Source organism: Octopus sinensis, linkage group LG4 (genome assembly GCF_006345805.1).
Source record: "Octopus sinensis linkage group LG4, ASM634580v1, whole genome shotgun sequence".
NCBI lineage: Eukaryota > Metazoa > Mollusca > Cephalopoda > Octopoda > Octopodidae > Octopus > Octopus sinensis.
In genome coordinates, this window is record NC_043000.1 from 76833044 (window position 1) to 76855251 (window position 22208).

Here is a 22208-nt window from a genome sequence, read left to right on the forward strand (position 1 = left end):
TTACCATTTTCGATTGATGTTATTGTAGACAATCCATTTTTCATCATTAATGATGATTCATTTAAAAAAACCGTCGATTTTATTGTTTGAGATGCATATTAGTTTAACATTTGGGAAGTGTTAAGTGAATCTCTTTCAACGTATGTGGAACCCAAATATCAAGCTTCTCATTGAGTCCAAGACAGTTTAAGTGATTTTCAATTGTGTGTGATACATTTAACCTATCTGCAATCTTTTGCACAGTTATATGACAACCAAATTCAATTATGGCTTTGATTTGGTCGTCTCAACTTCAGTTGGTTGACCAGAATATTGGTCATCTTTGAGAGAAAAATCTCCAGAACAGAATTTTAAAAATTATTCCTGATATGTGCATTCTGTTAAGCAATCAACACCATAAACTTCACATATCTCTTTGTGAGCCTCAGCAGCTTTCTTGCCTTTATGGAAATAAAAAGCAAAATATGGCACTGAACTAACAGCTGTAAACAAAATTACGTGCAATTTGCTTCTAAAGTAAGCTAAATATAACAGCTATCAAATGTCAAAAGGAAAAATATCATTACATTGACAAAAGTCATTAAAAAAAAACCTAACCATACTTATGTATTTTTTTTCACTATCATCTACTCATTTTAATTTTCTTCTGCTTTTCTAGATTTTTTCCTCTATAGATTGGAATCATTCAGACACTTATTTATTCATACATTCTGAATAAAATAAACTTTATTTCTAAATTTATGAAATATGTGCTGGCAAAAATTTTCATCATTAAGCTTGCTTTCCAACCACATGGTTTCAGGTTCTGTCCCACTGTGTGGCACCTTGGGCAAGCGTTTTCTACCATAGCCTGGGGCTGCCCAAAGCTTTGTGAGTGGATTTGGTTATCAGAAATTGAAAGAAGCCCATTGTGTGTGTGTGTGTGTATATATTTATATATATATATAGTGAGAATTCACAAAAGACAAAGACAGGTGGTGTAGACAACAAACAGATGTATTAGTTTAATACTTGGGAAGTGAAAAAGTCTTTAATGTTTTGAGCCTACGCTCTTCCACAAAGAAACAAAGAGAGAAAATAAAGAATGTGTAGTGGTTAGCAATCTATCATGGCGAATCATATATTTATATATATATATATTACATTAGAGGAAAAATCAAAACCAAAGTAGAATGACTATCTCAAGTCATTTAGAATAATTTAATTTGATTTACCCTAATTCAATTATTCTAAATGATTTAAGATACTCGTTCTGCCTTGGTTTTGATTTTTCCTCTAATATAATATATACCTGCTATAATGGAACCCTAAAATGGATCCCTAGATCCAGCCTTAGCTGTGATCTTGGAATCTAACAGTCAACCAACTATATCACTTACCTAGCATATTGTGTGTGTGTATATATATATGTGTGTATATATGTATGTATATATATGTGTGTGTGTTTGTCTCCCCACTAGTGTTGGTGTGTTTACATCACTAATTTAGTGGCTCAGCAAAGGAGAGCAATAGAATAAGTTCTAGGCTTTAAAAAATAAGTCTGTGGGGGCGATTTGTTCAACCAAAACCCTTCAAGATGGTGCTCCAGCATGTTAAGCGACTGAAACAAGTAAAAAAAGATTGTGATTTTCTTTCATATTGTGTTCTATAACTAACTTAGCCTCATGGTATCATTGTACTCATGTTAATATATATACACAGTTTATGGTGGTGAGCTGGTAGAATGCATTTTATCTGTCTTTACATTCTGAGTTCAAATTCCACCAAGGCCAATTTAGCCTTTCATCTTTTTGGTGTTGATGAAATAAATACCAGGTGGGCACTGGAGCTGATGTAATAAACTATCCCCAAAATTGCTGGCCTTGTGCCAAAATGAAACCATTATATATACACAGTTATATTCAGCTTCTACTTTAATTTTAATGTTTTATCAATGCTTCTTAAAGTAGGCAGAAATTTTTATATGGGTATTGAGGACAAAAGAAACAGAGAGAGATGGTGAATGTGTGATGGGGAGGGTGCAGGGCCATACACCCAAGTTACAGAGAGATGTATATTGGTAAGTGGCTAAGGGATCTAAGGGATTTCGAAAGGAGAATGAAAGCTAGAAGAGGAGGATGTAATGAGTAAGCACTTGTAGAGGGAGGGGGTATTAAAAGTATATCCTGTGGAAAAAAGGATTGAACAGGAATATACTGCATGCAGGTAGGTACACGAGGGAGAGTGGAGGGGGTATAATGTTTATTTTATACCTTTCTAGGTTTCTTGATTTTACTGTTTCATTCACAAATACAATGTGTAGCAAATCTGATATAAAAAATAAACATGACTGATGATGTGCCAATATCCAGTATAAATTTTTTTTTAGTTCATGCCTTCTTTAATGATTTTTCCAAAAATTTAACATAGAGTCATTAGCCTGCAATGGATTATTTTAGCAAAATAAGGATAATAAACCAATATGCAAAATGAGCTTCTGTTTGATTAAAAATACGGTTACCATATGTGCCAACTTGATTGGGGCTATTCCAGTGTCACAATATTGTCCTGGTATTCCAGCCCATTTGAAATCCTTCTCTGTTCTTATTCATTCAATTATGTTGTGTGTGTGTATATACTAAAATACAGAGTTATTCAAAAAGAATGAACCAATTTCATTATGCAATATTTTAATAAGAAAAGCAATAGAAAACTCCAGCTAAGTCATAAGTATTTTCTCACAATCAACTTTTATTTCCTGTCTTACAAGTATTCAATGTGGCCACCACCTGCAGCATGAGCAACATCAATGCAATAAGAGAATTCCTCCCAGACGCATATCACGATCCACCGAGTTGATCACTTTTGTTATTTGATGTTTAAGGTCATCAGGGTTAGTGGGTAGTGGTGGAACAGAAACATGATCTTTTTATATATCCCCACAAGAAAAAAATCATTTTTCTACTCCAGGCACAAAGCCTGAAAAGCAACTGGTACTTAATTTATCAACCCCAAAAGGATGAAAGGCAAAGTCGATCTCGACGGAATTTTCTCAGAACATAAAGACAGATGAAATACAGCTAAGCATTTAACCCAGTATGCTAATGTTTCTGCCAGCTTGCTGCCTTGAAAGCTTAAATAAATAAATAAAATGGAAGAATATATAAATATATATATATATAAAATATACGAGGTGTAATCAAAAAGTATCTGACCTTTGGCCAAAAAACAAGTAGTATTAAAAAACTTACCATTTTGATTTAGTCTCCTTCAAAGTATTTGCCTTGGGAGTCTACACACTTCTGATAGCATTCCTGCCACTGCAGGAAACATTCTGGAAACCACTTTTGGGGATGCTGTAGAGCTGTGCTGTTGAATTTTGCTTAATGTCCTCTGTTGACTCAAATATTCTCCCTTTGCATGTTTTTTTCTTAGCTTTGGGAATAGCCAAAAGTCACATGGAGCCAAATCTGGGGAGTAGAAAGCCTGACGAACAAGTGGTGTCTTTTGCTTGGACAACATGGGCAGATTCCCATGTCTGATTCCAACTTCAGCAACAATCTCCTCAATAGTCACATGACAGTCTTCATAGACTATCCCTCAAACCTTTGCAATCATTTTGCCATTTCTGCTAGTCAATGGTCTGCTACAATATGGCTCACTGTCCACAGAGGTGCGGCCATCTTTGAACCAGTTGTACCACTCCTTTATTTGAGTTTTTCCCAAAGGCCTTCTGAATCTTATCCATAGTCTGGGCTTGCTTACACCAAGTTTTTGGCAGAATTTGATACAGTATCTTTGTTCAATACACTTGGTCATCTTGACTCCAAAAAGAAATATTGCACAGCACACTCTTCATTTCTGTACTTGACACATCATTGTGAGTGACTGACGCAACCTAGACATGAAAAGTTTTGCACATGCTGAGGAAGGATGTGGCCACTCATGTAGATTTTGCTCACATTATTATTTTGTGCCCAAAAAATCAAAGTTGGATACTTTTTGACTACACCTCATATATGTATTTATATAATCTTTCATCTTTTACTTGTTTCACTCATTAGACTGTGGCCATGCTGGGCACTGCCAAGACAAATTTTAGTCAAATGAATCAATTCCAGGACTTATTTCTTTTAAAGCCTGCTACTTATTCTCTCAGTTTCCATCTACCAAATCCACCCATAAAGGTTTGGTCAGCCCGAGGCTACAGAAGATAAAGGCATGGCTGTGTGGTAAGAAGCTTGCTTCCCAACTGCATGGCACCTAGGGTAAAAGTCTCCTACTATAGCTCCAGGCCAACCAAAGCCTTGTGAGTGTATTTGGTAGATGGAAACTGGAAAAAAGCCCGTTGTGTGTGTATATATATTTGTGTGTGTGTTTGTCCCCCGCCCCGCCATTGCTTGATAACCGATGGTGGTGTGTTTATGTCCCAGTAACTTAGCGGTTCGACAAAAGAGGCCGATAAAATGAGTACTAGGTTAACAAAGAATAAATTCTGGGGTCGATTTCTTCGACTAACACCCTTTAAGACAGTGCTCCAGCATGACCGCAGTCAACTGACTGAAACAAGAATATATATATAACGTAATACAGAAATCCCTCGCCATATCGTGGTTTATTATTTAGATTTATGTCGATTCCTCTTTATAATAAAATTCTTATCATATTATAAAAATAAATATACAGTACAGTAACTGTTTCTATTTCGCGGATTTTCACCTATCGCAGAGTTTTTTTGGAACGTAGCACCCGTGATAGTCGAGGAATTACTGTACACGCATCAGTAATGGAATGTGTTTTTTTCATAAACACTATTTTCGAAAGCCATTCTTAACCGGATCTGACCGATGTTGCTATCAATCCGTACCGTTGAGTTCATGGTAAACTACCAGTTCGTCATTTCTGTTTTGTTTTAAACACGTTGTTTTATACTTTACTGAATATAGTCTTTATTACACCACTATGTGAGTTTTACTACTTTCATTTACTTTATAACTATAAAACCATTTATATGCCTTGTTAATTTTTTAATATTTCCATTTATATTTTTCTTTGCGTCATATTTTGCCTTTCTATGTGGTTTGATAGTGTGTAGTTTTAACCTTTCAGAATCCGGTATTTTTGTTTTGGTGCTCGCCCTAATGTTTTCAGTTGAAAATACTTTATTGATAAATTAAATGGGGAATATCCTCAAGAAATTATTGAAACTATAAAATATGGAGAAATTATTTATAAAGTACGACTATTACAGCGTGTAATGTAAGCAAACGCGTTATACCAGCAACGAACTTAGTTTGAGTCTCGGTTCAGTTTCCTAGTTATGACTATTTTACTTTACATCTGGAAACTGTTATTTGATTTGTCAGAAAGTCACAATGAAATTACCAAAACAGTAAACAAATCGCCCTCAAATAACATCCAACTCTCTTAAATAGGACCGTGTAGTAATTGACACACTCGTAAACATGGCTAGAATGACTTTGATCATAGTTCTGCTCTATCAAGGTTGACCAGATGCTAATCCATTAGGCCTGAATGTCACAACTGTCTTATTTCAAACGTGAAACAGTTGATTAGTCGAAACATGTCCATTATTTAAAACTCAGCTACTACCAGCTTCTATTTTTCCTTTTCGTTCTTTCATTCATTGATATTCAGGCGAAAGTAAAGAATACGCACACCTGGTGTTTTAAGTTTAGGGATTTTGTTACGCCAAAAATGGGTAGTGTTCGTATTCTTTACCTCCGCCGATGTTTAATTAAGAATATTTCAAGTAACTATCGTCTTCAAGTAATTAAATGCAAAACTTGAAACTATATATGACGGCGATTTGTATAAAGATCGAAGACGTTCCACTTATGACCAACCCGTCTTATTTAAGGATATCATAGACTACATTATCTAATGCACCCTTCTTCATTCAAGAGAAATTTGGCTGTTATTTCTAACGTCTTGACCGACAACGTAGTAATCACCTGTTTTGATTAGAGAATATTGTTAATTTCATGCGACAGACTGACGCATAAGTTTAGAACGAATGAAGTCTCTATATATTAACTGGAATTCAAAAACATGTGGGTACGTGTAAGTAAAGCTAAGAGAAATAACTCAAAGTGACCAGTGCCATATATAATGTTTGAGTCTGCGTGAATGAATGTTTGCATCATGTGCTTCACATGAATTATTATCACAACTTCCGGTTCAGCATTTTTTTTCAGCCATGTGCTTCCCGGTGTATCACTCACTCTATACTTCTAAAGATATGAAAATCATCAGATAAACTATTTGTCGACATTAACTCGGTGGGTATTTTATTGTATATATATATTCGGTTAATTAAAAGCTTTCGATTATTTTGTGTGGCAATTATGAAGTAGGAATTATGTATTATAAAATAAATGGATACGCACACAGAATAATGTGGGCCCCTCCCCATCGAGGGATTACTTGTTTTGTGTGGTATCCCTCGCATCTCAATATTTACATTTTGAATCGGTGCAAGGGAGGGAAGAAAACTACGAAAGATCCAGGCGATGTTTCGTTTAATGACGCAGAAAGTGAAATCTATGAAGTCGGCAGAGATTGTCATTTGCGGGAAACTCGAAAGCGAATGCATTATTTTCTTCGAACTAATAAAATTGACACAAAGCTAATATTACAGAATGGTCTGTATAAAATTCATCATTTTGTAAAATGCTTTTGATATATTTTATTATATTTTTAAAAATAATAAAGTACAACAAGAATTAGACACGATAAAACTATCGAAGGTAGTATACTAATATAAAAAGCTTTACAAGTTGAGAAAAAGAATCTTATTTAAAACTCTGATAATGCCTGCATACACCATGCGGATCTTTTTGATTTAGAAAATAATTTTTTTGTAACTAAACACTTTCAAACTTCGTATACTGGTAGAATGTGTCATATGAAACATCTTTTTCTCTTAGCGTTTTTGAGAAAACTTTATATTTACGAAGTTATTTCGTGTTAAAGTTCTCGTATTTCGGTAATTTCAACCAATCCCTGACGTGTAGCTGAATAAAATTACTGCCGTTGTTTGTCAATGACAACTATTGACAGTGTATATTTCATTTGTCACTGTTATTTATGAAATCGTTCGTGCTTTTGTACTGGTTTTAGGGTTAGAGTTACGGAAAAACATGAAAAGTGAAGAAATTGGAGGGGTAGGGGAAGGGGGGGGTCAAAAATGTCTTTCCGGAAATAGTAGCTAAAAAACTGGAAAAAAAACTAAAAGCAGTAGAAATGCACGAACGATTATGGTGGTGCCATGAAGTAAATATGCTTCAGACACATTTATTTATACAAACATAACTGAGATGAAATATGTCATAAATAACAGTGACAAACGAAATATACACCGCCGGAAGTTGTTGTTGACAAACAACGGCAGTAATTTTATTCAGCTGAATACGCGTCATTGATTGGTTGAAATTACCGAAATACGACAACTTTAACGTGAAATAACTTTGTAAATATAAAGTTTTCTCAAAAATGCTAAGAGTAAAAGATGTTTTATGTGACACTTTCTACCAGTAAACGAAGTTTGAAAGTGTTTAGTTACAAAAAAATTATTTTCTAAATCTATCGGTCAAAGGGTAAAGATGCCTCTAAGCTTTTCCATCTGAACATGTGTAACGATTTACCAAACACATTTGGGTTAATGTTGACATTACCTGGAAACGAAATCAAAAAAAAAAAAGTGCAACAGGTGTAAAAAAAAAGGTGTAGAAAACGAATCTGAAAACAAAAATATGCAGAGAGCAATGGGGGTGGGGAGAGGCCTTCGGAAAATGCACAAGATCCGATGTTTTTCCTTCATAGCTTTTATGAAATTGGATCTTTTTTTTAATGAAATTTTATATAAATACCTTTCAAATGGTATAGATTACGATTATAAAGAAATTTGTGGAAAAAATCTTTTCCGAGGGGATATGGAGAGGACTTCGGAAAATTCACAAAATCCGATGGTTTCCCTCCTAACTTTGAGGAAAATGGATATCTTTCTACTTCACACCAACGTAGGAAACGAATCTGAAAACCAAAACGCGTGGAAAGCAATGATGGGTGGGTGTAATTCAGAAAATTCTCAAGATTCACAAGATCTGAGTTTTTCCCTCATAACTTTGAAGAAAATGGATATCTTTTAATGAAATTGTATATAAATGCCTTTTAATTGGCATGCGTTATGGATGCCTAATGTACTGCAAACCCCTTATTTTTCTTCTGAAAAAGAGTGAAGAGAAAACCAGAATTATTGGAAAATATTTTTCTTTTTTTTGATGAATGAATTACAGTGACCTAATATGCCACAAAACTCTTTTTTGTCCGGAAAACGGGGGTTGTTTCTTTAAAATTTCGTTTTTTTACAAGTGTACCATTATAAAAATTAGTGAAGTTTGGACAGGAGAGAGAAAGAATGGTACAAAATCCGTATAAAAACCATGTTAGAGAAAGAATGATACAAAATCCTTATAAAAACCATGTTAGTGTTTGTGTGTGTGAAACAAAGTATTATATTAAAACAAAATATCTTTTACATACCTCTTAAAAATGACTAGTTTTCAAATGGTATCCAGTGTTTTCACTTTCCTTTAGCAATTTTAATCAGGTAAACTAATATGTTTGAATTTTGTGTGGAAAGAGGGAGAGAGACACACATATGTAATATACTTTGTGTCGCTAAACTTCCAATGGCATAACAATGTCATGGGTCAAATGAAGCGAGTAAGTGATTTCATATATATGTGTGTGTGTATATATATATATATATATATATATATATGTATGTATATAAAAATATATATATATGTATCATCATCATTGTCGTTTAACATCCACTTCCCATGCTGGCATGGGTTGGACAGTTTGATTGAGTGCTGGTAAGCTGGAAGACTGCACCAGGCTCCAATCCGATTTGGCAATGTTTCTACTGCTGGATGCCTTCCTAACACCAACTGTTCCAAGAGTGTAGTGGATGCTTTTTATGTGGCATGAGGGCCAATCAGCCGGTACTGGCATCAACCATGCTTGAATGGTGCTTTTTACATGCCACTGGCACGGGAGTCTGTCAGGCGGCACCGGCATCAACCACACACAAATGGTGCTTTTTATGTGCCACCGGCATTGGTGCCAATCAGGCTGTTTTGTCATCACCCACATCAAGGACTTCACTTGCCTCAACAGGTCTTCACAAGCACAGTTTATTGCCCAATGATTGAAGGGTACCCTTAAATGGGTTGGTTATGCTGCACTGGCATAAGCCACGGTTACTGTCTCACTTGGTTTGCCATTTCTTCTCAAGCAGAGTATATCTCCAAAGGTCTCAGTCACTTGTCATTGTCTCAGTGAGGCCCAATGTTCGAAGGTTGTGCTTCGACACATCCCAGGTCTTCCTGGGTCTGCCTCTTCCACAGGTTCCCTCTACTGCTAGGGTGTGACACTTTTTCACACAGCTGTCCTCATCCATATGCAACACATGACCATACCATCGCAGTCATCTCTCTTGCATATATGTGTGTGTGTGTGTATATATATGTATAGTAGAAGTAAGGACCTGAGCCCTTCAAAAGGAAGTTCCTGAGGAAAAGTCTAATTTGTGATTTCAAAAGTGTTATATTTTCCTCAAAGTTATGAGGGAATTTTCCGAAGTCCTCTCCCCACATCCTTGGAAAAGATTTTCCTCACAGATTTCTTTATAATCATAATCTATATTGTTTGAAAGGTATTTATATTTATTTTTTTTTCTTTTTTCTTGTTTCAGTCATTTTGACTGCGGCCATGCTGGAGCACCGCCTTTAATCGAGCAACTCGACCCCGGGACTTATTCTTTGTATGCCCAGTACTTATTCTATCGGTCTCTTTTGCCGAACCGCTAAGTGACGGGGACATAAACACACCAGTATCGGTTGTCAAGCAATGCTAGGGGGACAAACACAGACACACAAACACACACATACATATATATATACACACATATATACGACAGGCTTCTTTCAGTTTCCGTCTACCAAATCCACTCACAAGGCATTGGTTGGCCCGGGGCTATAGCAGAAGACACTTGCCCAAGATGCCACGCAGTGGGACTGAACCCAGAACCATGCGGTTGGTTAGCAAGCTACTTACCACACGGCCACTCCTGCGCCTATATAAAATTTCTTTAAAAAAAAAACCCATTTTCCTAAAAGTTATGAGGGCAAAACATCTAACAAATCAGTGGATGACTATATACAAGCCCCTTTGTTTCCAGTAGATGCTACAGCTTCTCAAACATCTCAATGCTTTCATTACTCTAACTGATATAATTTTCACTATGGTTACCTCATAGGATAATCCTATACAACTGTAGTTTTCACAATAGTTACATTATTGGTTAGTCTTATACAGCTATGTAAGACTATAAGATTATAGGCCTTAGAACCTCTATGGCCACTGAAACTATTAACCCAACTTTCAAAATACTTACCTATTGTATAGGTACTTGTTGCCTTGGCCATCCATGCTATTTCAAGGAGGATTCATCTCCATAGTACTATAGAAGATGCAGTTAAATATCAACCGCATGAAGTCCTGAAGTTAGGAAAAAATTAACTTATTATCTAGAAAGTCATTATACAACAATTACTGTAAGAATTTAACTCTTGCTCTGTATACTCAGTAGTTCAATACCTTAACCACACTTTCAGAGGGGGAAATTTCAAACATTCATCATCCATAGTACTTTGTGTGTGTGTGCGCGTGCACGTGCATATGTGTGTGTGTGTGTATGTATGTATGTATATGAATGTATCATAGTCCTCCAGGCAATAACAGAAGAACTCCTTTCTGCTGATGACCTTGCTCTAATAGCTGTGTCACTATCAGAACTAGAGGAGAAGTTTCAGGTGTGGAAGCAAGGTCTAGAATCAAAGAGCCTTAGAGTCAATCTAGCAAAAACCAAAGTCTTTGTAAGTAGGAAGGTAGACAAATCACAAATCCCTTCAGGTAGATGGCCCTGCTCAGGCTGTAGAAGAGGCATAGGTAGAAACTCCATAAGATGTATCCAATATAAGCTATGGACACATACAAGGTGCAGCAATATCAAAGGAAGGTTAACTGAGAAGATAGTTTTTGTGTGTGGCAGATGTACAGGAGCAATAAACACTGAAAATGTGCAGAAAACAACTTCCTTCACATGCCAGGGAGAAAAACTAGAAGCATTTGATAGCTTCCGTTATCTAGGTGACCAAGTCAGTAGCTGGGGTGAATGCTCTGAGAGTGTAGCTGCTAGAATAAGAATAGCCTGGACAAAGTTCAGAGAACTACCACTGCTGGTAACAAAGGGCCCCTCACTCAGGTTGAAAGGCAGACTGTATGACGCATGTGTGCTAACTGCCATGCTATATGGCAGTGAAAGATGGGTTGTGACTGCTGAGGACATGCATAAGCTTGCAAGAAATGAAGCTAGTAAGCTCTGCTGGATGTGTAATATCAGTTTGCATACACAACAGTGTAAGCACCCTGAGAGAAAAGTTGGATCTAAGAAGCATCAAGTGTGGTGTGCAAGAAAGATGACTGCGCTGGTCATGTGTTGCATATGGATGAGAACAGCTGTGTGAGAAAGTGTTACACCCTAACAGTGGAGGGAACCAGGAAGAGCTGGGATGAGGTGATGAAGCACAACCTTCAAATATTGGGGCTCACGGAGGCAATGACTAGTGACTGAGACCTTTTGGAGATATGCTGTGTTTGAGAAGACCCAGCAAACCAAGTGAGACCATAAATGTGGCCTATGGGCAATATACTGTGCTTAAGAAGACCTGTTGAGTCAAGTGAAATCATTGTCATAGCCAATGCCAGTATCGCCTGACTGGCACCCATGCCGGTGGCATGTAAAAAAGCACCCACTGCACTCTCGGGGTGGTTGGCATTAGGAAGGGCATCCAGCTGTAGTAACCTTGCCAGATCAGATTGGAGCCTGGTGCAGCCTCCTGGCTTGCCACTCCTCAGTCAAACCATCCAACCCATGCCAGCATGGAAAGCAAATGTTTTATATATATATAAACTTTCCCTTTATATATATATATATATATATATATATATATATAATATATGTATATGTATATATATATAGTTTACAGATGAGATCCAAATATTCTCTGTATAGAAGATACTTAGTAGTGCTCAGAAGATTAAAACTTAGACTTTGATGTCTTTATAGGGGATCATTCCACAAGATAAAGAAAGGCTATAAGAGGGATCAGGTTGAGCAGGTATAGAAGCAATTATGGGGATAAGCAAATTAGATACATCAAATATCATCATCATCATCATTTAATGTCTGCTTTCCATGCTGGCATGGGTTGGACGGTTTGACTGAGGACTGGCAAACCAGATGGCTGCACCAGGCTCCAATCTGATTTGGCAGAGTTTCTACAGCAGGATGCCCTTCCTAGCGCCAACCACTCTGAGAGTGTAGTGGGTGCTTTTATGTGCCACCGGCACAAGGATCAGTCAGGCAGTATTGGCAATAGCCATTCTCAAATGGTGTTTTTTACGTGTCACCTGCACAGGAACCAGTCCAGCAGCACTGACAACAACACCACTCAAATGTTGTTTTTCACGTGACACCCACACAAGTGCCAGTAAGGCGATGCTGGTAACGATCATGCTCGAATGGTGCTTTTTACATGCCACCGGCACGGGAGCCAGTCAGCGGCCTTGGCAACGATCATGCTCGGATGGTGCTCTTAGCATTCTACTAGCACGGATGCCAGTCAGGCGGTGCTGTCAGCAAATTTGATTTTGATTTCACTTGTCTCAACAGGTCTTCGCAAGCAGAGTTTAGTGTCCAGTGAAGGAAAGGTATGCATAAGTGGGCTGGTTACACTACTGGCATAGGCCATGTGATCTTACTTGGCTTGCTGGGTCTTCTCAAGCACAGCATATTTCCAAAGTCTCGGTCACTAGTCATTGCCTCGGTGAAGTACATCACTCTTGAACTATCTTTCTCCTCTCACCATTCCCTGTCTCAATACCCCCAGTCCCACCTCATACACTTAGTTCTCCACATTTAATCATTACATCTTTAAACTTTTCTACATTAAGATTTGAAATGCAAGTTCTCTACCCTGATGAAGGAAGCTTATTTCATGCTATGTTAGATGCATCCATACGGCCACATTTTGTGATGGACTAAATCCACCAACATTATTATGGATCGTTGAGCCCCCAGAAACAGCTATTAGATTCATAATACTTTTATTCTACCCCATTAAATTTTTCTGTCATTTGTACTCTAAGTTGGACCTATTTATACATATAAATTCCTCATTCATCATCTGAAAGTTTTCACCTTTTCTTTTCTCTTGTTTTGCATATATACATATATATACATATTTTGTATTTGATGTACTTAATATATTTAATATACTTGATGTGCCTAATTTGCTTAACCCAATAACTGCTTGCACTCTCCTGTCTTTGAAAGAACTTTTTCTTCACCCAATCCTTTCCGGTCATTCAATATGGGACCGGGTGTGTATCGTTGGCGATTTTTTTTCCTCCATCTTCCCTTCCTTGGATCTCTCCTTTTCCTATGTTTCTGACGAAGAGCTCCACTCGAAACTTTAAATCCTTCTTTTCCTTTCCTTTCCTGAGTGTCCAATAACACTATACTTGTTCCATGTCCTCGCATTGTTGTGTTTCTCTTTGTGTTTTCATGTTTGGATTAACTATATATATATATATATATATACCCACACACTTTCTCTCTCCCCCACACATGCACACACACACACACACACACATCCGTATAGCTATGTTTATGCATATCTGCTTATATGTATATGATATATAGGTGCAGGTATAGATAAGCAGTTAAAAAGTTCATTTTGCATCTTTTAAGTCCCAAGTTTGATCCCACTGCACATCATCTTGAATAAGTTTCTTCTTCAATAGGTTTGGGTTGACCCAAATGCAGTCTAAGATGAGTTGTGTTAGAAAGAGCATCCAGTTGTCGAAACCATACCAAAACAGAACTATGAACAAGAAATGGTTTTTAGACCCATCTAGGAGGGTAGTAACTCAGAATAGAAGCTAACTTGCACTGTGGCAACAATGATGAGTGCAAGTGTACCAAAAGTGTTTGTATGTGTGTTTGTGTTGTTGTCTATTTGTGCTATTGTTTTTCATTCTGTTGCTCTTCTTCTTCAGATGGCCTTGACGTGTTGGTTGTACTCACCATATCAAGTGGTGAGGAGAAGGCTAAGGGTAGCAGTGCCAGCTGAGGTGTCCCGGCACATATCCACCTGGAAGAAACGGATTGAGAAGCAGCAAGCCATAGAGGAGACTGTAGTGCAATACACAGCAGAGGATGTTAGTCACCTGAATGAAAGACTCTATGTGTGGGGCTTCTCTGCCACTGGTGCACTGGGTAAGTTAACTGTTTGTCTGTTGTGGTCTCATAAAGTTGGATACTTAGTAGTGGAATGAATGTGTGCTTTTGTGTGTTTGCTGTTATTGATGCATTGGTATGTGTGTGTGTTAAAATATTGGGGTCATCCCATAAATAATGCAGTTTTTTTATACTTCTTTTATTTTTCAAAATTAAGATAAACATTTTCTACAATGCTCTTCCATCTATCTGGTCGACTTGCAAGGCCCCTCTTCCAAAATTCACTTGTCCGTGATGAAAAATACTCCTCCGGTACCGTTCTGACCTTGTCTACAGAATTCATATTTTTCTTGTCCAAATGATCTTGAAGCCTGCAGAATAATTGATAATCAGATGAGGCAGTGTCTAGCTAATATGGTGGGTGGGGGCATCATTTCCCATTCAGACTGCTCCAGCCTTTCGAATGTCATCCTTGCTGTATGTGGCTGAGCATTATCCTGATGGAAGAACACCTTTTGTCTTGAAACCAAAGATAGTCGCTTTTCTTCTAGTACTAACTTAAGAAGCCACTCAAGCTACTCGCAATAGATCTCCTTAGTTATCATCTGATTTGGGTTTAAAACTTCAAAGTGGACTAAACCTTTCATATCCCACCAAACAGATAACAACATCTTATATGAGTGAAGATCTTCTTTAGCCTGGGCTGCCAGTGTTTCTCTTTTTCCTACCCACTGTCTTTGGCACTTGACATTTTTATAGAGAACCATTTCTCATCACCAGCCACTATTTGGTCCCAAAAACGGTTCATTTGTGAGACGTGACAGCCAAGAAGAGCACATGGTCCTTCTCTGTGTGTGATTAGACTTGGAAAGTTTGTGAGGAACCTATTGACCCAATTTGCTGACTTTTCTGATGGCATGCAGGTCTCAATGAATAGTTGAACGACCAAATCCAAGCTTCTCTGTTATTTCCTCAACAGTTATGATGGGATTTTGTTCAACCAGGATTTGCAGGACATCCTTGTTGAGCTCTACAAATCTTCCAGGACGAGGCTTGTCTTTTAGGCTGTAGTTTCTGGCTTGGAATTTCTTGAACCACCTTTGACACTGGCTTACGCTTATTGTCCAGTCCCCATATAGTGCATTAATATTCCTTGCACTTTCTGTTGCGTTTTACCTTTAGCGTACTCATAAAGCAAAATATGTTGAATATGCTTGTTGTGCGTAGTTGGGTTCTAATGGGATAGACAACCAATTGAAAACCATTGTTATGTTTACGTGTTTATTATCTTTACATGTTACACGGACGACGACATTCAGCGTAGTAATACATTATATACTTTACACGCAGTTTTTACTGTTCACTAACAAATAGTGCCAAGAGTAGGGATGTGTTTGGCATACGCAAACACATACATATGAATGTGTAACGTCCCTTCTTCTTGAAAAAAAAATAAATGGGGTCTTTTGGCAGTGAAGACAACTGTGAGTAGTCTCCCTTGCTCCTTTTCTTTTCTTTAACGGTATTGAACCGGTGGCAGAATGTTCTTTCTCCATCTGGTGGATCTTGTGCTTCGCACCGGTGTCTGAGGTGTGTTGTTGGGCTGCTGATATGTGGTTTGTGCCCGTTGGGGTGATGATTCTGTGGGTGTTGTCACCAATGCAGCAGGTGTTGTACACGTTGTCCTCAACAGCTCTGGTGTTGGTCGGATGTGGGCCGTTTCATCTCAGCTGCCTACCAGATTCAGTTTCTATAATATATGATCTTGGAGTTTCAGCTCCACTGACAACCTTTGCTGGGATCCATGTTTTAGTTATGGGATCTTGAGTATGCACATGTTGTCCTCCAAGCATCTCAGGTAAATATTGTGCATGTTGTAATACCTCTGTGATTGTTCTTGAGTGGCTGCTAGCTTTGCCCTTGTCTCTTCCTGGTCAATAGGAGGTTGGATCTTAGTTGGCAGGGTAGTTTTATACTTCCTGCCATTCAGCAATTCTGCTGGGGATTTCATATCAGCTCTCAGTGGTGTCGCTCGTAGGGACAGAAGTGCCAGGTGTGGGTCTTCCTTAGTCTCTCGGAATTTGACTAGTGTTCTCTTCACTGTCTGCACCTGTCTTTCTATAAACCCATGACCTTTGGGGTAGTATGGAGTTGAAGTTGTAATATTGAACCCATACTCATCGGCTAGCTTTTTGAATTCTTGTGATGTGAACTGGGTTCCATTGTCACATATGATCTGCTCTGGTATTCCTTGCTCTGCTAGGAGTCCTCGGGCCACTGTAGTGATTGTTTTGGCTGTCAGGTCTTTCACTTTTCTCACAAATGGAAATTTGGAGTAGTAGCAGGCCATTATTAAATACCATTCTTGGCCCTCTGTGAATAGATCTACTCCAATACTTTGCCATGGCCTTCTTGGGATGTCACTAGATATCATTTCCTCCTTTTGTTGTGAGGTTTCCTCTTTGATTTCCACTAGCTTATCGGTTGTCACATTTACAATGTGGTGGACCTTTCTGCTTAGTCCTTCCATCTCCTGTTTGTTTGTGATTGGTGGTCGGTCTTTGATAGGCATATCACTGTCAATCCTGCTTGGAGCTGCTTTCACTTCAGCATTGACCGACACAATATTTAACCTCCTGCAGGTATCAAGTCCAAGAATTGCTGGGCCTTCTGTTCTTGTGACATAAAATGTACACTCGATTGTTTTCCTTTTGTGTGTCCCCCTAATCGTTGTTTTCCCCAGTTGTGGAATCCTGGTACCTCCGTACACAGTGAGGACCACATCACTTGGTGTGAGGATTCCTTTCCTGACCCTATCCTCTTCTGTCATATTTTCTGGGAACATCTTCTTGTATAAGCTGACAGGCAAGATATCACTCTGGGCCCCAGTGTCTATCTTCAGCCTTAAGTCAATGTTTGTTCTTTTCCTTCCGGCCTTCTTTTCAATTCTTATTGTCGTGTATGCCTCATCTTCTTTCTTCCGGTCGTCCTTTCCCATCTCATGCACATTTATTATGCCGATTGCCAAGAATTCCTCCTCTGAGGTGCTTTGTTCCTGTTGTTGTGCATGTATATCTCTTCTAGTTCTGCTCCTCTTTGAAAATTGGGGCTTGTATCTCTGGGATTTTGTTACCCTACACATTTTTTTCCAGTGGTTCAGTTTTCCACATCCTTTGCAGTGTGTACCGAATGCAGGACATTTTTTTCGGTTATTAAATTCATGCTCTGTACCACAGTACTGGCATGTTCTTTGCTTGTGGGTATGTGTCCTGTGCCTAGATACAGTATCTATACTGCTACCTAGTGGGCTTGTTTGTAAGCTTAGTGAGGGCATCTGTTTGGTAGTGGCTTCGAATGCACTTGCAGTGTCTACTGCTTCTACCAACTGGAGAGCGTTCTTACCTATTAGCGATTTTTGTACTTCTTTGTGGGCACATCCCCATATTAATTGGTCTACAATTCTCTCCTCCCTGTCTTTGAATTTGCATTTCTCTGCAACATTTTTCAGTCTTGACAGGAAATTGTCAATTGTTTCTTGTGGGGCTTGTTTCAGGCCCTGGAATTCGTATCTGTGAATTCTATGGTTCGACCTGGGCTCTAGATGCCTTTCAAATTTCTCAAGAAGTGTGTATGGGTTATTGCAGTCCGATCCTGACATATCCCAGCTATTGTATAGGTCTATTCCTTTATTACCTGACCATAAAAGGATATAGCTTACCTTCTCATTGTCAGTTGTGCCTTTCAGGAAACTTTTGAAAGCTAGTTGAGCTTTTTGTTTGAATTTTTTAAATTCTTCTACGACATCACTAGAATCCCAGTTCATAATGGGATGTAGATTCATCTGTACGGCGACGGGGTTTGCCATCTTGGATCGTGTTGTGTTTATTGTCCTAAGATGAAGCGATGTTTTGTTTGTTAATTCCTCGTTTGTTGTGTTTCTGTTTCGTTGTAAAGGCACAGTTTCCGATTAATTATTTACCGCTGCCACCATGTTATGCATGTTTGGGGTTCTGATGGGATTGACAACCAATTGAAAACCATTGTTATGTTTACGTGTTTATTATCTTTACATGTTACACGGACGACGACATTCAGCGTAGTAATACATTATATACTTTACACACAGTTTGTACTATTCACTAACAAATAGTGCCAAGAGTGGGGATGTGTTTGGCATATGCAAACACATACATATGAATGTGTAACAATGCTCCTTTGTCACTTCCTTTATATCTTTGAAAAATAACTGTTAAAATCGAACTGCACTCTTCAAAACTTGCACTAATTATAAGGACAAGGTAAAATTGCTACCTGCTTTTATAGCAAGTTGATGCTGGTAGTTTATCCTATCTCCCTCTGACTTTTCATATATATGTATATTTATTACCTTTATATATTTGTTGTGCAAGATTTTTTTATGTGAAATCGTGTGTTGAAACAGATATTGTTGTATTTAGGAATGGTCATTTTGCCAGTTTAGCCAATAAAAACACACGCACTATATATTTGGTGTTACTTTGCTTCAGTATTATTTATTTTTTACATTAATCTTAATCTTATTTCGGCCAGAGTTCTTTTGTCACACTCCTGTGACCGCATCAGTGGTCCTTTGCTTTCTTCTTTCTTATTTGTGTGTCTCTCCTTACTAACCGTCAGCCATTTTGTATTTCTATTGTATGCGTCTTCATTTGCGCATGCGTATATCTCTATGTGCGTCTATGTTTAGTTAGTGTGTGGGGTGGTGGGGAATGCCTGTAATATTTGTATCTTCTGTTTATATACGTTCGTGTAATTTGTTTTTGTTTATTCTTATATTGTTCATGTGTTTACAGCCACTTATTATTATTATTATTATTATTATTATCATCATTATTATTATTATTATTACTATTATGTATAACAACAATAATAGTAATAATAATAAAAATAAAATAAAAAATGAAAAAAAGAATGTATATAGTTATTTACTTCCATTTGTTTATTTACCTGTGTATTTTATTTTATTATGTTTTCAGTTTTGTTTATATTGTAACCAGTTTATGGGGATCCTCTTCTGTCATATGTTGTGGTGTGTGCTAGTGTTCCATTCCAGTTTCCTATTCAGGCTAGGTTTATCTTCTATTATGTGTGTAGCTTCCATAATTTGTCTGATTGTTGCGTCTGTTCTATGTGTAGACAAGATTTTAACTTCTATGTTGTTGATTGAGCCCCCGTGTTCCTGCTCGGCATGTTGGTACAGAATCGATGAGCTTTTATCTTCCTTAAGTTCTCTCCAATGTTCATTTACCCGTTCTCCTATGCTTCTTGCCATTTCCCCTAAATATGTCGTCTTGTTACTGCATTGTCCCTCTATACATCTTATACTATAGACTACATTTCTGGCTTTACAGTTTGTTTGTGGGCTAAATCTACACACAGTAAAGTACCTATCCGTACAGGGAGTTCTACTAAAAGGGTAGTTTCTACTGATTATGATGTGGTCACAGGAGTGTGATGAAAGAACTCTGGCCGAAATAAGATTAAGATTAATGTAAAAAATAAATAACGCTGAAACAAAGTAACACCAAATATATAGTACATGTGTTTTTATTGGCTAAACTGGCAAAATGACCATTCCTAAATACAACAATATATATATATATATATATATATATATATTTATACATGGTCTGATCAATAAGTATCCGGACTGTTGCCATAGTTACGAAGTTAAAGCACACAGATTGACCTTGAATTCTGCTGTGCATGTGCACTAAATTTTATTGCTCTAGCTCACTTCCACTGTTTACAGCAGTGCTTGGAAGGAATGTGTGTAGTGTGTGATCATTACATTGACCATTACAGAGAAAGTTGAACAGAGAATCTGCATCAAATTTTACCAAAAGCTTGGTGATACCTGCTCAGAGGCCTATGCAAAGTTTTCAAAAAGTTTTCATCATTCTCTACACAATCAAGGAGATCTTGTGTAACTGAAATCTGAGTGGCTTTTTGGTCAGCTGAAAGCAGTTTTGGCACAAACTTGGCAGACACGCATCTCATACCCAAATCTTCAGCGATAATGGACTGAACTGAAGCATAACTAATCTGCGCATCCTCTGATAACTCACGGATGGTGATTCGATGATTTCCCCTCACAGCTGCATGCACAACTATGATGTTTTTCTCAGTTCTACTGGTTGCAGGACTCGCAGAACGTTCATCAGTATCAACATTTTTTTGGTCATCTTGGAAACGTCTGAACCTCTCAAACACTTGTGTGCAGCTCATACACTCCTCCATACATTTTCTGCAACTTTGCATAGGTCTCTGAGTAGGTGTCACCATGACAACTTTCTCTGTCATGGTCAATGCAAGGATCACATGCTAGACACCTTCCCTCCAAGCACTGTTGTAAACAGCAGAAGTGAGCTAGAACATTAAAATTTAGAGCACATGCACAGCAGAATTCAAAGTCAATCTATGCCAAGCAGCTTCACTCTGTGTGCTTCAGCTTCGTTACTATGGCAACAATCCGGATACTTATTGATCTGACATCATACACACACAAACACATGCAGAAAGAGAGAGAGATTAAAAGTTGATATGGGTAGGCAGCATCATATTTAAAAGGGATTAATGCATGTTTAATTAACACTAGCCGCTTATCTAATTATGGCAGACAGATTATCAAAGTGGCTAATTGTATAAAGACATGCTGATTTAGAAAAGTTACATAATTAGACTCTACCTGTTCTGAAGTTGTGTGTGTGTGTGCGCACGCGCACATGCATGTTGGGGAAGGGAATGTACTGTGACCTTGAACCAAAAAAAAAAAGAAATTTTATCTAAAGTGCAGAGCTGTCTGTCTGTTTTAAGCACAAGGCTCTCTCTGTTTCTGTAGTATAGGATTCTACCTATTTGAAGTATATGTTTCTCTGTCTCTCTGAGGTACAGGCCTGTGTTCTTGCCTCAGGCCTTGTTATTGCATGTTTCCGATCAGTCTTATTTTATTACTCACATGTAAAAGGAATAACATTTAAATGCCTCTTCAGTTCTGAAAGGATTTTCAAGGGACCAAATGTTAGTTCTCTTTACTAGGAGGAACCTTTTGAATAGGATGTCAGCTGATCTGATACTTATTCCCAACAGCTAGGTAAACTGAGCCAGTTGTTATTCATTTTACATCTACTTTCCTTGCTGACATAAACTGAAATGGTCGTCATAGTCCAAATTGGTTCTTATTCATAGTTATTGATCTTCTAAAGGAGTTGAGGGCTACTACTCATTGTATGTTCTATTTTTTGGTATGGCTTCTTTAGTTGGATGTTCTTCCTATTGTCAACCATCTTATAGTGAGTACTGGTTGTATTTTATGGTATTAGCACTCAAGAGGTTAGTTTCTCAGTGGTAAGTCTAAAAACTCTTCCTTCTTCTCTATGCTATCTCCATAAATGTGTTCCTTTTTCTCTCACTACTTACAGGAAGAGGGCCAGACTGAAAGATAATGAGAGAGAGAGAGATGGATAAAAATAAAGAATGGTGGTGTTAAGGGTGGATTGAATACAGAGAAATCCAATGCAATGCCATGTCTCATTACACTGGTGTTGTAATTGGAGAGAGATATTGTTAGAGAGAAACAATTAGGAGAGAAAGTGGAAGATGAAAGAATAATGATGGGAGGAGAGTAGTAGATGGAGACTTAGTATGAACATAAGGGTTGAGAGAACCAATATGTAGATATACATCCCAAACTCCACCACCACCACCACTGCGGCGGCGGCACCGACGACGACGATTGTGTTTCATGGTAGATCCACAGCATTTTCCCACAACTTACAGTGTTGTTGTCATCTCA

At 37.9% G+C, this 22208-nt stretch overlaps 1 protein-coding gene across 4 annotated transcripts in view; it reads left to right on the plus strand.

Annotated features, from left to right (window-relative positions):
• Positions 1-4693: 4693 nt before the first annotated feature.
• LOC115210670 (RCC1-like G exchanging factor-like protein) overlaps positions 4694-22208 on the plus strand; it is a 59135-nt gene continuing 41620 nt past the window's right edge. The window contains exons 1-2 of one of the 4 annotated variants that reach the window (XM_036502179.1): positions 4694-4859; positions 14194-14413. In XM_036502179.1, the coding sequence (XP_036358072.1) occupies positions 4827-4859; positions 14194-14413 (253 nt within the window). In that variant the 5' untranslated portion in view covers positions 4694-4826. Of the gene's footprint in view, positions 4944-6181; positions 6282-6481; positions 6645-14193; positions 14414-22208 lie in introns of those variants that run through there. The other 3 variants (XM_029779331.2, XM_036502181.1, XM_036502180.1) reach the window with 3 other exon arrangements.